Source organism: Temnothorax longispinosus, chromosome 3 (genome assembly GCF_030848805.1).
Source record: "Temnothorax longispinosus isolate EJ_2023e chromosome 3, Tlon_JGU_v1, whole genome shotgun sequence".
In the NCBI taxonomy this organism is placed as follows: domain Eukaryota; kingdom Metazoa; phylum Arthropoda; class Insecta; order Hymenoptera; family Formicidae; genus Temnothorax; species Temnothorax longispinosus.
This window is the reverse complement of record NC_092360.1, coordinates 9,404,504-9,421,093: the sequence shown is the minus strand read 5'-3', so window position 1 is coordinate 9,421,093 and position 16,590 is coordinate 9,404,504. Positions and strand designations below refer to the sequence as shown.

The following is a 16,590-nucleotide window of genomic DNA, read 5'->3' as shown; positions in this document are numbered from 1 at the left end:
CGCAAACGGCCGTTTCTATATCGGGATGTAGTAACGGGTCTTGATTTTTGGAGTTGTTTTGACTTCAGTCGAACGTCCAAGGCAGTCCAAGGGTAGGATGTGCAACTGGGAAAAACACCTATCGAGCGAAGAATTGCAAAAAGAGTCAGCCGCACCGTTCGTTTTCGTCAAGCACAAGGCATTCTTTAGATAAATATCATTCTCGCATATGCAGCTCTATTTTATTTTCATACGCGCCATTTAATTATTAAATATTAACCGTTAATCAATAATTTTAATACCACTTGATTGTCGAATATTAATTTGTTCGACTCGCGTATGTTCCGAGTGCTATTATTCGAGCGTGTCGATTGGAAAAAATAACATCCTAGAGTCATTTCGCGTGGCAGCCAGAAATCTATAAACCCCACGTCGCCGATTGGCCGATTCTCGGGACACCAAGACCTTCCGATTGTTCGGTCCAGTGGAAAAACCCCAAGCACCGGTCGCCGTGAGTGGCTGCGGTCGATAGCAGCTGATAGCAGCGTAGTCAAACGAGACGTCGACGTCGACTCCCGGTGAATAGACGTATACGTACACACACGTGGCCGACATTGTGCGCCGTTGTTTCGCGTAATTCCTTCACGAGCAGTGAAAAGACACGGCAGTCGCGTTCGCCTCGAGAATCTCGAGATCCGCCATCCGCCTCGGCGTCTGGGAACGTCCGGGAACATCCGCGGGCACGTGTGGTCGCGAGCCGACCAAGTCCTAGCTACTCGTTAAAGGCAACCGCGCTCGGCCGCGGTCGCGGGTGAAACCGTCTTCGACGAGGTCCAGGTCTCGGTGGTTCGTTCGCCTCGACCGTCTCGACGTCCTCGACGATGGCAGATATGCCAGCGAACGTGAGCGTCACGCGGAAAATGTCCTTCGGCATCAACGGCAAGCTCAACGGCGTCGAGAGCAAGACTCCTTTTCTGATAGGCGTCTCCGGCGGCACCGCGAGTGGCAAGGTATGTCCTTACATCCGTGCGTGGAATTAATCTGCAATTATATCCTGAGAACAGCTGATCGATTGTCAAGACGAGCACGAGTTATACGAGTTTTTTTTTTAGAAATTCACAGAGAGCCTGCTTGTTTCTTGTATTTCTTACTTTATCTACGTCATTTTATGTTGTTTGGCATTCCGTAGAATAAACAGATACGTTTTAATTAATATTTTTAACTTCTGCATGTTTTTTTTTTGTAGCAACTACCCTGGTGGAAAAATATGTCTCGGAATTTGTCATATTTTTAATCAGAATTTCTATATAGATTTTAAGGCTTTCTCAAAAATGCTCAGAATTTTTTTATATGAACTGGAACATTTTTCAGAAAAAATCAGACAAAATAATAAAATATTTCACATTTTTCTCTCGTCAATGCATCTTTGTAAAAAATCTGAATAAATATAGAAAATCTGTGAAATATATCAGAAATTTTCATACATATGGATACTGAAAAATATCCTTGTTCAATTATTTCTAAAAATATTGGAGAAATTTTATATATTTTTTCATAATTTTTCATATAAGTCTTAATTCTTACAAAATTTCTGAGAAATTTTTTTCACCAGGTTTAAAACGTTTCTGCAACCGATAGATATTCTTTTCGTACAATTGTATTGAGAAACAAATTTGATCTTGGATAAACAGTGAATAGGTTGCAATCGTTATGGAGTTAATGATTCACAAAGAACAGAATTGAAGTAGTCACGGTTTATGCTTTATGTAATTGTTACAAAGATTAATAAAAATGGTCAGGTAGTCTGATCATACGTACTGACGGGTTACATTTGTTTTAGTCTACGGTGTGCAAGCGTATAATGGAAAAACTAGGGCAAGTCGACATGGATCACCAAAAACGTCGGGTGGTGTGCATATCACAGGACAGCTTCTACCGTGACCTGACGCCCGCTGAGAAACTGAAAGCTGAGAAGGGACAGTACAATTTCGATCATCCCGATGCCTTCGACGATGACCTGATTTTGCAAACGCTGCAGGATATACTTGCTGGTGTCAAGTGTGAAATACCAGCTTATGATTATAGGACAAACAGTTTGTACGTATCACACTTTAATATTTAGCTAAAAATTATCTTTGCGTTTAAGATTGCCAATAATGCGACCATTAATGGAAATAAAAGAGCTGTAATTGCGTAGTAACTAAGATACAGTGACTTAAAAGATGTTTATGAAAAGCAGATCTCAGACGAATTGCAAAAATTTACTAAAAAATGAATTTGTGAACTCGTTTCAGAATGAAGGATCAAGTTACCACGATATATCCCGCTGATGTAGTACTGTTTGAAGGAATACTGGTATTTTATTTTCCCAAAATCCGGGATTTGTTTCACATGAAATTGTTCGTGGATACCGACTCTGACACCAGACTTGCAAGGAGAGGTAAATTTGCGTATAATTTGAATATCACTTGTCACCCCCCCCCTTGTATCGCAACTTACCGCAACGTTGTTGATGTCTTCAGTGCCGAGAGATATAAAGGAACGTGGAAGGGATTTGGATTACGTCCTGAATCAATACATGAACTTTGTAAAACCAGCTTTCGAGGAATTTTGCTTGCCAACAAAAAAGTTTGCGGATGTTATAATACCTAGGGGTGCGGATAACACAGGTAATACATTATCATGCATAATAAATATTTTTATTGCAGCTATCGCTATGTATAATTATTTGATAATGTCGCTTAATATTTATTAATCGATTTATTGTTTGTGAATTTAGTGTGTTCGTCAGATATGTTATAAAAATTTTTGATCTTTTTTTCTCGGTTTGTAATATAATTTATATTATTTTACCCATAAAACTCACGTTGGATTATAATCTTAATCAATATTTATTTTTTCAAGTTTTCTTTCTGATAAATTAGCTCATAATGGTAAAAATGGTTTTATTACTATAATTTTACTGTTATCACTGGTTCATGACATGTGCAAAGCATTCCAGAACTGTTCTCTCTCTTTTCTCGTGTGTGGATACTAAAAAATAAAAGAATAAACAGTAGTGAAAAGAAATTAAGAAGAAAATATTTTAATGATTAAAATATTTTCTTTGGACTTGAATAGTCCAAAGATTCATTCTCTATGAATTATTAATTCATATTTTTTATATACTTTATATATATATTGCTTTGATTTTGCTTTTTATATTTTGATTATACATTTTACTTTGATTTTAATTTGAGCGTTTATAAAAATGTTTAATGTTGCAAATTGGATATATTTTAACCTCTACAGGACCGGCCCCTTTTTGGACGATCTTTTTAGAGTTTTAGTGTTAGAACATTTTTGTTCTTGTCAGTGGGTTGAAATACGAAAAAGACGGCGCCACTCCAGCGCCTAATATTAGTCTTCCGGTCCCGGAGAGGTTAAATATGTATAAATATAATCTAGTCTTTGTTACACAAAATTAAAATTATAATATTTTTGTAAATACTTGAATTATTAATTTAAAAAATTTAATTAACCCTTTCTGCAAAGACACTTGCAATGAAAAAGAATTACATAGCGCACAGTAATTAAACCATGTATTCAACAACAGTTCTTAATATATTTTAACTCAAAGAAAACTTGAAATTTTAAATCAGATGTTTAACAATAAAAATTCAAGATCGTCTAATAATACGTGATCATCTAATATAGAGATGCTTTATTTGATACTGCACTTGCTTATATATGGGAGACTATTATACAATAATTGTACAGTTGGTATAATCGCTGAAATATTCAATTACTGTACAAAACTTGGATGTACAAATGTCAATTAATTATTTACACGTCTAGTAATAGCCAATTAGTATGTGCATCCGAATTTTGTATTTTAATATTATACGGGATAATTTACATGTTAGTTCTTTATTTTCTCCTTTGTTTATATATTTAAATTGCATCCGTTCAACTTGGTATATATTTCATGGGTGCTGCCTGGTATGCCGTGGTTGTGGATGTCAGAGCTACCACCTACTTAAACTTAAGCGAAAGTTTAAGAGAGACAGAGAATATCTCACGGGAAACCTACATGGTCTGGTTGTATGTTTACAGTGGCAATAGATCTAATAGTGCATCACATCTGGGATATTTTGCGTTTGAAAAACGCCGAAAACTCAGCCGGGCAGCATCCATTCCTCTACCAGCGTAGACGTACTTCGACCTCATCCGACACGCTCAGCAGATGACTTAAGCATGATAAGCTCACTCTGTCAAGCACTGCATTTTTTCTACATCACGCTCTTGTGTATGATTGAATTCTGTACGACATTTTTCCAATCCTTCTTCTAATAATTACGGAGAAGTAATGTCCGTTTTTTTAAATGCAGGATTACTCATACATTTATGTCATCGATCGATTAAAATCAATTAGCAGTGACTTGAATAACGGATAATTCTCGATAGACTCGAATTCATAAATAGTGAGTCAAATGAATTAAAGTAAAAAACAAACAAATGAATACAATAAGTACTTTTGCTAAAATATCTATTAAATTAGATTCTGTCGTGATCAATCAATTTCGATGAGTATTAAATTTTGATATGAGAATTAATATTTGTATTTACTAATGTCTAGGATTTTTATTTCTGTTGTGATACTTTCACACAAACGCTAGATTATGGTCAATTAAACACGACTTTTGATTAAAACTTTATATGATGGAAACGGACATTGTTTATTCGCCAATGATGTATTACAGTCATTGAGAATTTATACCTTACATTTTTACATGGCGGAGAGAATGGTGCTTTTTATACATATTTTATCCTAAATGAATACATTAGCTTGAATTACAATTCTAAATCGTCGAAAAATGCATGAATTGTGTAAAATCACTAAAAAATAGGTGAATTAAAAGGGATTGACAGCAATAGCGTCGACACAATTGAATTCTTAATTTTTCAACTCTAGATTTTTATTTTTTTTCTATATTATCAATATGCTAGCATTATATTTCGTTTTATATCTCTGTTTACTAGAACGATATAATGTTTCTAGATTTTTTTTATATAAGAACTATAATAGTAATGTATGTACTTAAATTATATTGAATAATTTAGAATATTTAGATTAAAAGAACAAAAACAACTGTTTTAAAAGCTGTTTAATATTCTAACTCACATTTCCTCATAAATTAAGATTATTTTTTATTTTTAAATTTATATAAAGAGAAGTAAAATAAGAATAAAGAATATTTGAAAATATTTTTTAATTCCGAAAAATTAGGAATTCAATTCCATAAAATATATTCCTATCAATTTGTCTTAATTTGGCCATTCTTACAAATTATAACTTAATATCATATCACATAACTACCTATGGTCACTCGGCGATTTTCTGGACAAATATATCTCAAGTATTACGTAAGAAAAACTTACGAATAATATGTACGTGTGCGATATTGTATCTGTGATATGTGTGACGTGTGTAAATTTGTATGTTTGTGTACAAATGTATTTTAAATACATACATTTTAGTCTTCTCTATAAGATATACGATTTCTGATAAACTTATATGTTTTGCATTTGCATTTTGCATAATACTTTAGAATGTAATCACACGCAAGTATCCACTAGCATAATTATCTAAGATGCAATTTATCTTAGACTTACCTCGAAATATTTGCCTATTGCACTCTATAATGTTAATTCTTGTATTTCAATATGTACAACCATACAAGATACGCCCAAACTGTTAGTTCCTTTCTGTACAGCAAAAATCTTAAAGCTAGCTTTGTTTAATGAAACGTAGTTTGAGCTACATCCTATTGAGATAGAATTATAATTTGTATCTCCTTATGTACAAATAATTACAGTTGAAGCGAAATCTCTAATTAAAATCCTTTGGTTAATTTCTCAATTCATTAAAATCTTAATGTTTTTGTTGTATATAGCTTAAGCTTTTAGTAAGTTTTAAAGTTTATTATAAGAAGCCTCGATTTGTGAGACTATTAAAATATTCTTCCTAATTTGCACCAATGAATATCTTAGTTTAAAAAGTTTAAAAAGAGAGTGAGAAAGAAAGGGAGCACCAGTTCTGGGACACTATTGCATATTATTAATAAAAAAGAACAAAAAAATTTCTTGTATTTGCAAAATAGTATATGAACACAAGTGTCTTATGCATAATAAAACCATAATAATTCTAATGCGATCACAATTGTTATTTGAGATAAAATTAATTTCAAATATTTACAATTTGATATTGTTCTAAGATGTATGATATATCACAAATAAAGCAATTTATCTTATCCCTGACATAATTGTGCATCATATTCGCGAATACTGATGTTTCGTGATCTGTTGCAGTGGCGATAGATCTGATAGTGCAGCACATAAGAGACTTCTTAAGCAACCGAGGTAGACAAATGGCGGAACCTGAAAGTCCAATAAGCAGGGTAGAGGGATTATTCAAGAGACCGCATTAATTTTTGAGACTTTATAACATGTTTTAGAGTCATCCGCCAAGTCATGTTTTATTTTCTTTGAATACTCGTATATTTTTTTAAATATAATTTTATTAGTGATAAAGCATAAAAAAAATCTTTTTAGATCAATGTTTTAGGAGGCATTGTATTGCGTTTTTATAATATTTATCCGTAACGTTTGCATTGTGTAGTAACGTTTGAGTGAAAATGATTAAATAATAATAAAACTAAAAGCTTATACTTATGATATTTATGTAGAATACACAGGATGTGTGATCAAGACATGTAGCAAAGTGCAAAGTTGCAAGAGTAGATCACACGCGATAGGATGAGAATGTATACATGCCTAAGTACACATGGATAATTTTTCTTCTTCTTGTCCTTCTAGCATGATTTACAAATTTACTTTGCTATACCTTCGAGTTGCATCCTACATATGTAAGTCATATAAAGGCACTAATATCAAATGGCATATACTACTACATGGCACAATTGAAACTGTTAATTTATAGAGCAAATTACAGATTGTTAAAATATAACGATATTTATGAGGCTTGTATGATTATTGCAAAAATAGAAATTATTTTCCTTATTGATATTTGTGATTATTTAATTTTATATTTAACCTTTTATTCTTATATATGTACATTACATTTATAGACATAGAAAGTAAAGCTTAATAATTATGACGTTATAATACCAAAAATGCAAAAATGCTTACATGTAACATTAGTTTACATTATTTATTGATAGTAGAGCTCTAAGTTCATGCCGTCATGTATCTCATCTGAAGCAGCGTATTAAGGAAAAGACTTCCTGAAAAATATATGATGTTTGACAAAGCGTTACTAGATTACTCGTGGTAAAAAGGATACAGTCCTGCAGCTTTATATGGTCCTTGAAAATGGTGTACCACTTCTTCAACACGATCTTCTCCCAGTGTGTTCCAGTCTGGGCGGCTATCAATTTCTTCAGGTCTCCTATGGTGTCGTCCGGATTGCATTTCACTCTAACCTTTTTGCCGAGACGATCGTTGCACGTTATCTCTAACATTTTTTATATACCTGAGGACAGATAACCTCTCTGATAATATAATGATATTAGATTAATGTATAATTAAAATTTATTTACTTTTAACTGACTTGTTAATTTCAGAATATCGATAAATCAGGTTGTTTACTTGGGATTTTTGCGTGATCCACAAATGTAAATAATCCCACTTACTGATAAAATCCTCGCAATTTTCCGCGACAGAATAAATGACAAGAGCAATCTTAACTCTTCTTCTCGAGGAAAATCAAGGCAAACCGAGCAAACGACTCGTGTCTTCTTCCTTTTTGAGGTTAGGAAACACTGTGACATAGGTCATATCACCCATGGTGGAAGAACACAGGTGTGCTCTTGCGCATATATTTCTAACAGCCAATGAGAAATTGATGCCAGATACCTCCATCTTGCCGCGGTACAGTTTGAATTTGGCGTTATGTCATTAGTGTATAGGCTGCGGTCAGTGCGGTCCACTTGATGCTACAAATGCTTCGAAGCATTCCTCTTCTCTTTTCTTTCAATGAAGAAATAAGGAAAAGAAGAATGCTCCAAAGTATTTGTAGCGTCAAGTGGACCGCAGTCTTACTTATTTATTTTTATGTTTTACTTATTTATTTTTGGGTTTAATTTATATATAAAAAGGACAATTGTTGAAGAATAAATCAGTTTGAAAAATATATTATTAATATTGCATACATACGTATATGATATAATTACACAGTATATAAAAACATACATGTAATGCGTACTTATTTTTTAAGGAGGTTGAAGCGATCCAGTTGAGTCAATTGACGGTTTAGAAAAAAGTTTTTTATTAGGTCATTAAAAAATCTGTATTAGGTATCATTTTATTCTCCATACGCTGCTATTGCATAAAACGTATAGTAAAAGTATCATATTATGCATCTTTATATTTTAATTAGCTAAAAACGAAACACTTTTTTGCCAATGCCAATTTGAAAACTTGTAGTATTGCTAATTATTTCAATATAAAAATGGCATGAATATATGTTTTGCCGTTGATAGAATGAAATAATGATTCTTACTGGTAGCTCCCTTGACAATTATATAAGCTATCGATTTTTTAATAACTTTCCGTCAATTATATTAAATACGATTGAAACTTGGCAACGTTTCACTTTTATGGGGTTGGTAGCAGTACTCGCCTCTGTGTTGAGCCACGTAATGGCATAGTCCGGTCAAATTAGACATTCAAGGTTACAATAATTCCGATAGAGCTGAAAATTTGTATGAATGTTTGGAACACTATTATATAAATGAACTGTGAAAAGTCCCCATACATCCCGTGCCTGGAAAAAATTTTATTCAAGGTCAAAGGTGGCAAAAATGGGTTTTTTGTGTTTTTCAGCCGAATGGTAAGTTTTATCATAAAAATAGCTTAGACAATAATTGTAGATCGTGCAATTATCTATAATAATTGTCTCTATACTTTTTTCTGTAAAAGTCACCGTTTCCGAGATATAATCATTCAAAAAGTTGAAAAACGGTGTTTTTCATAATATGCACACGTTTCCACGCCACCTGTGAGGTAGTGTACTTGACGCGTTTTTTTTAACGTGGTTTCCCCGGTAGGCCTATTCCACGAACTATTGTGACCGTATTTAATTCAACACTATACTATTTAATAATAAAAAATGGAAAATTTAAAAATTCGTTTTGTTATCGCAAGAACGTAATCCCCTAAAAATTTGGAGAGAATCGTTCTTTGCTATCGGTCGCCACCGAATAAACAATTAATAAAAAATTAATAACAATTGAAGGAAACCGCGTCCCCTCGCAAATACTTGCTAAATTGTTTTGTTATCGCAAGAACGTGATCCCCTAAAAATTTGAAGAGAATCGTTCTTTGCGATCGGTCGCTGCTGTATAAGTTATTAATAAAAAATAATAACAATTAAAAAAAACCGCGTCCCCTCGCAAATACTTGCTAAATCGTATTGTTATCGCAAGAATGTGATCCCCTAAAAATTTGGAAAGAATCGTTCTTTGCTATGTTCTACAATTATTTATCGAATAATCTATAACAATTAAAACATGTTTTTATATCAAACCGATGAATACAGTTTGAATATTGTCAAAAATATTTATATATAGATATATTTAATCTTTATTAATTAGTAATATCTAAGAAAAGCCCAGCGGCCGATAATAATTAACCTACGATACGTTCGGACCCCCTGAGGAACCCACATGATATTCGGCCCTGTCCGCGAGACGTTCCGCTGCTAGCTCCCGCTGCTAGCTTCAGCGACATACGTAAACTATAGATTTTCAGTACTTAATTGCAGTGAATATCGGAACGCAGCCTATATCTCTCTCTCGATGTTGACTGCAATTTACTTATTTTCCTAATCACCACTTTACTTTTCAAACTGAAAATGTATCTAGATATCGGTTTGGAAGGAATATGCACGGCAGGCCAAGAAAAGACGAAGACAGTGGAACAACGGGGAGATACATTAAACAGATAACAAGATAATTAGAACACATAATAAGATAATTAGAAAATTGCATCGAAATCAAACGGCCGCTTGGACAAAAATGATCTAAATCATGCAGTTATTAATGATGTAAGAATGATTAGTTTTATTATTCGTAACATTTCTACAGCGGTGTATCTTTGTATTCATTGTTAAATTTTCATTTTATATATATATATATATATATATATATATTAAGAGATATGAAAGATGCATTATCTTCCGTAATGATATGTTCGTAGATCATCTCATCGCATCACCATATTCACCTTGAATGATACTTGTCGTTGGATAGGATATTATGCAGAAATGCGACGGCAGTCGTCTTCTATTTTAGAATAAAAGTTAATAGAAAAATTAATTCGGATGATAAAGTAGGCGAAACTCAGGTTTCGCACCGCAAAATCTCGGAAATTTACTCCTGATATATCAGGAAAGCATATTGAGCGAGGAGGTTGCAGTAGGTATTTTTTTTTTTTTAACGTAGAAAAAACTCATCATGAGTACCGCCGCCCTCGAGGACGGGCGGGACGGTTATGCCGGACTCCTACCGGCTAAAAAACCTACATGTGGCCTGCCTGGTGTCTTTTATTTATTGTTTTATTTATTGTGGTTTATTTTTATTCAATAACGTTTTAAAACATTTTATTTTAAAATAATCTTTGAATCGCACATTGTTTATTGGCATAAAGGCATAAACAATCTACATACTCTATTGATACTATTAATATTTTTAATATATCTTATATAATATCGGAATGCAGCCTATGTTTTGGACAAATCAACAACCAATCGATACCCGAAACTGTCACTAGTGTCATTTTCGTATATCAAAAGTTATTTGTGTGTGTGCGCTCAATATTCACTGTCAGTACTGCAAATCTATATTTTACGTCACGTATACTATAGATTTTCAGCACTGAAAGTTGCTGACTATATACACAGACTGAAGGAAATCTATCGAGATGTATCGAATCGAATCGAATCGCGCGAGGCGATACGATCGGAGGGACCAAGTTTGAAGAACTTTCGGTGTTGTCATTAAACGGTGTTATTGTCATTGAACGGTTTGACGGTTCGTCTTACTCGCTGGTTGTTTCTCGAAATAAAATGTCGACGGGTAATACGACAAGATCATAGTGTAGGTGCAAAACCGCGTGCGACAAAAATAAAAAATGCAAGTGCGTACGCGACCAAAAAGAGTGCGTTAAAAATTGCGGATGCAAGGGGAAATGCAGCTGGGTAAGTATAAATATATAATATACTATCCTTCTCCTCTCACTTTTTTTTTACTTTGTGCTTTATTAAATTCAATCAAAATTTATAGATTCATATATCTACAACAAAAAAGTAAAATATACCGAAGGTGAGAAAAAAGTAATTTTAGAGGCCTTTGAAAAAGACCTAAGACATGGCGTTTTACCCGGTAAAGAAGAGATATTGAAACTTATAAAGAGAAATCATATCCTTCTAAAGAAAAGAAAGAACTCCTGAAGCGATAAAAACGTGGCTGCAACGCCACGAAATATACCAAGCTAATAAAGAAAAAAAAATCGGTAGGTTGACGCGCATACTACACCTATCTTAGTTATAATTAGTTAATAACAATTCGCATGCGTCTTGAAATATTATGCGAAAAATTTCGGTGACTGTCGTAATTGGTTATAGTTAATTATAGTTAAACGGTGACATTGGCGTCAATCCTACCAACGTCAAGACTCAAACAGTAGCCAACTGTTAAAATGAAAAAATTGCTTTACAATACTTCATGTAAATGCTCACTTACGAAATTGTTTACGTGAGTTTTTGTTGTGTTGATTCCCTCGGTTAAGGCAAATTTAGTACCTTCAGCTCCGCCCCGAAGCTATATAACACAATGTTGCTTAACCTATATTTTTGTCCTGTTTTTTCCTTTGTGCACTTTTTTAAATAATACCGTTCTTTTTCTAGTACGTGACACGACAAAAAAGACATGTGGCCGAGGACGTGCCTGGCCTCCTGACGCAAAGATAACGATGCGAGAAGCATTTGCGAAATTCCTCAAGAAAAAAGGAGAAAAGCCAGGTTGTTTTAAAGTAATTGAGAAAAATAGTCGCATTATTTAAGTTGTTATTCATTTAGGCGCATACCGCCGCAAACCAATGTGCATTGTACTTATAATTCAACGTTTTCAGTTTACATATGCCGGCCAGAGCTATATTTCCCTGCCAGGATGCACCATCTATCAAATTTATGCTCAGTGCTAAAGTAAAAATTTAAACAAATATTTGCAATTATAATTTCTAACTGTTTACATTTACTGCTATAACCAATCATTATAAAATGGTTGTTCCATTAAATTTTTATTGATATGTTTACTGCATATTTTTTAGATTTCTGCACCATCGTGCTACGATCACGTTAGAATGAATGGGAATATGTCAGCTCCATATAGTGATGGAGATCAACGTTATTGGGAATTTAGCAGCAGTAGAAAAATATCAGCACACGAGGTGTATATTATAGTAGGATTTTTACAAGTGAAGTCTATAAACCTAAATGATATAGAATGCACTTTATTGACTCAACAAAAATATATTGAGAAAAGTGCCATGGCGCTTACAAAAATAAAAAAGGCACTTTGTATCGTCAACAAGACTTATGGTTCCTTAGGTAATATATTGACTGAGTTGCTTGAAATCTCGTTTCTCTATGTTGAGTGGCGTTATTTACTCGAGTATTTCACACAAATAGTACAAATTAGTGTGCATTTCATTATATACGGAGTAGACAAGAGCGGTTGAATTTCTTATTATGAAGATGTGAATTCTATTGAAATTTATTTGAGTTTCAGAAATTATATTATTATAAATATTTTTGAGACGCGGATGGATTTCAATGTGGGTGCGTTTAGCGGAAAGAGCAACTCATCAGCGAGCACTCAGTGATTTTTCAACATAAGTTTTTGCTTTTAGTTCTACCCCAATAATGGCACCAAAAAAAAAATTCAAGAGGCTCTGCAGATTGTGAGAAGAATAAACAGGCAAAAAGACCTGCTTTAACCACACTTCAAACAATAAGGATTCACCATCAAGAAGAACCAGTCCCAGGCTCAGGGCCAGGACAGGGAATGAAAATAAGGAAGACAAAGAAACATTGTTTGAGACCGCGTATTCCGAAGGTTTCTCGTATGGAGAGAATTCCAATGACGGCTAGGCAGATTAGTGCCCTCATCTGTTTTAAATACAATATAAAAGATCTCATTAGTAATTTGTGATTGAAAAGTTGCGCGGTACATGTTCAATCTCTTAATGTTTCATTTTACGAATTTTGTTAGGATGAACAATTCTTAGTTTTCCTTTGACAAAAACTTTGACATTACCGTTAGGTAAAATGTCTGTTATAATATGTGGCCTTGAATATTGATCGCCTAATTTTCCTTTCTTTGGCTCTGTTGTAAGCGCACAACGTAGTTAAGAATAATTAATGCACTTGGCAAGACCGCGATAAATTTCTAGCATTACATGTAGTATCTATGAATTTCGCGATATTCTTTTGGGATCATTATGGCCTGGGTCGGTTGTCAAATCAAGCATTCTGGAAGGTTCGAATATTTTTTTCCAAATTTTAATTTGTTTGCTTCGCCTGCCTACGATTCGGTTATGAAAAGTAAGTAAAATCTTTTATAAAATTATTTAACATTGAACAATATCGAGGAGGGTTTAATTCTAATTACTTGTACTAATATTGCAGCTAGTGATAGCAGTATTATTGACCCAAAACTCCCAAGCTCCCCAAGCTTGACGACCAATTTCAAGTTTAATGTCTCCTCCGAAAGATAGCCCAGTTTCTCCGCACGAGCCCCACTCGCGTGCGGGAGGTGCAGTTTGGAATATAAAAATTCCTGCGATCAGGTAAACTCGAACCCGGTTCCTCGAAGTTACAAGTCTGGCGCTTTACCACAAGACCACACTGCCACCCAGCCCGCTCAAATTTTTTAATTTAATTTAATTTAATTTAATTTAAATTATGATAGTATATGATATATAATTACCACGTTTTCAGAGACATGAAGAAATCAAGGATAGTCCATCTTTTTCTGCTAATGTAGTAGCATGTAGTACATTCATCAATAACGAGGAGTTGCTGAATAATTTAAATGTAAGTTATTATTATTTTTATTCTAATCCAATATTTGTCTGTATTTTTTATATTGTTGAGCAGGAGTATTTATATTTTATTTTGAAATATTGAGTTATAGAGTTCAATATTTTTATGTTATATTAATAGTCTTATGTTCATGTTGGTAGTGCTATGTACGAGCGTTGCAACAGAAAAATAAAAATCTCAAGAAGCGGGTAGACAATCTCGAGAAGAACCTGCACCAAGCGTTACAAGCTATCCAGGTGAGGAGAAATTATCCGCTTACCGTAAGTTTAATAATACTGATTTGTCGACAATTCTTGTCAATAACGTACTGTTTATATATGAAACTAGATGGTGTGATAATTACCGGTATGTGTAAATTATCATTGTAGTACATTTCTCATTTTATTGTCAGTACAATTTTGATCTCCATGATCTCCTATTATCTGTAAATTAAATTAAAGCGATAAGACTTATATAAACTATCATATATAATTCCATACTAAGACTGAGCTACTTCCCGGCTCAATGGAAAGTGGCACAAATGAAGTTAATTCCAAAACCAGGAAAAAATCCTGAAGAGCTGACATCAACAGGCCAATAAGTCTGTTGTCCGTCTTATAAAAATAAAGTCAACGAGATGTACATCGAGGCGGAAAGCGTACGACGTACGCATTTCCGGGAGAAGGAGCGGCTGAAGAAAGAGATCGCGCTGCAGAAACATCAGTTGGAAAGGTTATCATCGAAGCACACCACTTTAAAGAAGGAGTTCCAGGCATCCAATCAAACCATCGAACAGTCGTTACAGACTGTTTCGCATGCCGCTGCGATAAACGAATGCCCCGAAGAAAGTAATACTTTTCGCATGATGGGATTCGTTGATTTAACCAACGAGGATAACGAGAAGCAGGTGAATGTCGAGAGCGATTTTCTATTCGCCGATTTAGCTTGCGGCGGACAGTCGCAACGGATTTCCGATAACGACAGCGAAACCGAGAAGCTGACCGATAACGTCAGCGAAACCGAGAAGCTGACCGATTACGACGGCGAAACCGAGGAGCTGACCAATAATGACGGCGAAACCGAAAAGCGTACAACTGCCGAGCAGACGTACCTAAGAAAATGTAAAAAAGGAACACGTTGGTCAGAATTCGAAATGAAAGCGTTACACCGTTTATTTAAAACGTGTTTCACTACGGGAGTTCAACCCCCAAACGAATACTTCTGGGCCACGCTCGATGCTAATCCAGAAGTCCTGTTTCGGAGTGTCGACGCTGTTGCCAGAATGATCCGGCGCGAATTAAAAAGAAACCCTACAAAATCAAAACGAACCACGCGGCAGCAGCATAACTCAGTTATATAAGTTAATTTTTAATAGAGAGCGCACTCATGAATCGTCCAGTTAGATTTTTGTTCTTTTGCTATTATACCTTTTAATGCCTTTTATATATATATGAAACAAAAAATTATATTATATATATATATATATATATATATATATATATATATATATATATGATGCATATGCAGTTTGGAATATAAAAATTCCTGTGATTAGGTGAACTCGAACCCGATTCCTCGAAGTTACAAGTGTGGCGCTTTACCACAAAACCACACTGCCACCCAGCCCGCTCAAATTTTTTAATTTAATTTAATTTAATTTAAATTATGACAGTGTTACAGTTGGAGAAGTACAAGAGCCCCCATGGAGCAATCCTCAAGCGAAAATGTCCCAACTACTAGTCGAGCATCCACCTCATATAACAGTTTGGACCAAGATAATTTTCGAAAACGCCGCCTATTATTATCTATCATATTTTCATAATATTCCTACTTTTTTGTCCTGATAAGTTTAACTACGGCATTTCTTTCATTACCGTTAGTAATTTTTTTGCTTATTTTCTAGGTACATCATTTAGGCGGATTCCACCTCCAGCCCCGGACGCAGTGATAACAGGCGCCAGCGCGGAGGAGAGAGTTAAAGGCCCTCCCCGCGGAACGCACCGGCAACGGCAAAGAATAAATATCCCGCGATAAATGCGCGAACCGCAGGGAAAACGGTAGAATGCCACAAGTGCGGAAAAAACGGTCATTACGCGCGAGATTGCCGTACGAGCCGTCACGCAAACAGATATGCATTGCCGAAAGCCGAGAAGTCTAGCATTAACACGATAGAGTGCTCGTATTGCAAGAAGGCAGGGCACAAGCGCGACGAGTGCTGGTCGCTAAACGGACGACCGAAAGCCGAGCGACCGCGCCGAACGAAAACGGAAGCAGTTAAGAAAACGCCCGTGAGTACTGTCAGAAAGACAAAGACGCAGGAATCTAGCGAAGAGGCATCCTCCCGCAGCAGCAGTGAGGAGGATGAGAAGCCCAAGAGAAGCAAAGCGCGCGCCGCCGAGACTTATCGAGTTGCACAGATAAGTAAGAAGCATGAGGAAGGACCGCTAGACTTAGTGACACTGCCC

The 16,590-nt window shown here is 34.9% G+C and overlaps 2 protein-coding genes and 1 long non-coding RNA gene across 6 annotated transcripts; 2 read left to right on the top strand and 1 right to left on the bottom strand.

Annotated features, from left to right (window-relative positions):
• The first annotated feature begins 334 nt into the window (after positions 1–334).
• On the top strand, positions 335–7,047 carry Uck (Uridine-cytidine kinase). 2 transcript variants are annotated; one of them, XM_071772192.1, is made up of 5 exons: positions 335–989; positions 1,820–2,076; positions 2,274–2,419; positions 2,502–2,648; positions 6,331–7,047. In XM_071772192.1, exons 1-5 carry the CDS (start codon positions 861–863, stop codon positions 6,447–6,449), a joined length of 798 nt encoding a protein of 265 aa, XP_071628293.1. In that variant the 5' UTR covers positions 335–860; the 3' UTR covers positions 6,450–7,047. The 2 variants fall into 2 exon arrangements, with proteins under 2 accessions (XP_071628293.1, XP_071628292.1); XM_071772191.1 differs by lacking the exon at positions 6,331–7,047 and adding an exon at positions 4,075–6,279.
• Positions 6,092–7,831, bottom strand: Ubl (Ubiquitin-like protein 5). 3 transcript variants are annotated; one of them, XM_071772200.1, is made up of 4 exons: positions 7,674–7,831; positions 7,325–7,513; positions 7,171–7,236; positions 6,092–6,399 (listed from the first exon to the last, which is right to left on the bottom strand). In XM_071772200.1, exons 2-3 carry the CDS (start codon positions 7,500–7,502, stop codon positions 7,193–7,195), a joined length of 222 nt encoding a protein of 73 aa, XP_071628301.1. In that variant the 5' UTR covers positions 7,503–7,513; positions 7,674–7,831; the 3' UTR covers positions 6,092–6,399; positions 7,171–7,192. The 3 variants fall into 3 exon arrangements, with proteins under 3 accessions (XP_071628301.1, XP_071628300.1, XP_071628302.1); XM_071772199.1 differs by lacking the exon at positions 6,092–6,399 and having other exon boundaries at positions 7,030–7,236; XM_071772201.1 differs by lacking the exon at positions 6,092–6,399 and having other exon boundaries at positions 7,030–7,236; positions 7,592–7,807.
• A 3,360-nt stretch (positions 7,832–11,191) lies between these two features.
• On the top strand, positions 11,192–13,329 carry LOC139810656 (uncharacterized). The gene is made up of 3 exons (XR_011731454.1): positions 11,192–12,244; positions 12,370–12,649; positions 12,831–13,329. It is a non-coding gene; the product is annotated as an uncharacterized lncRNA (long non-coding RNA).
• Positions 13,330–16,590: the final 3,261 nt, after the last annotated feature.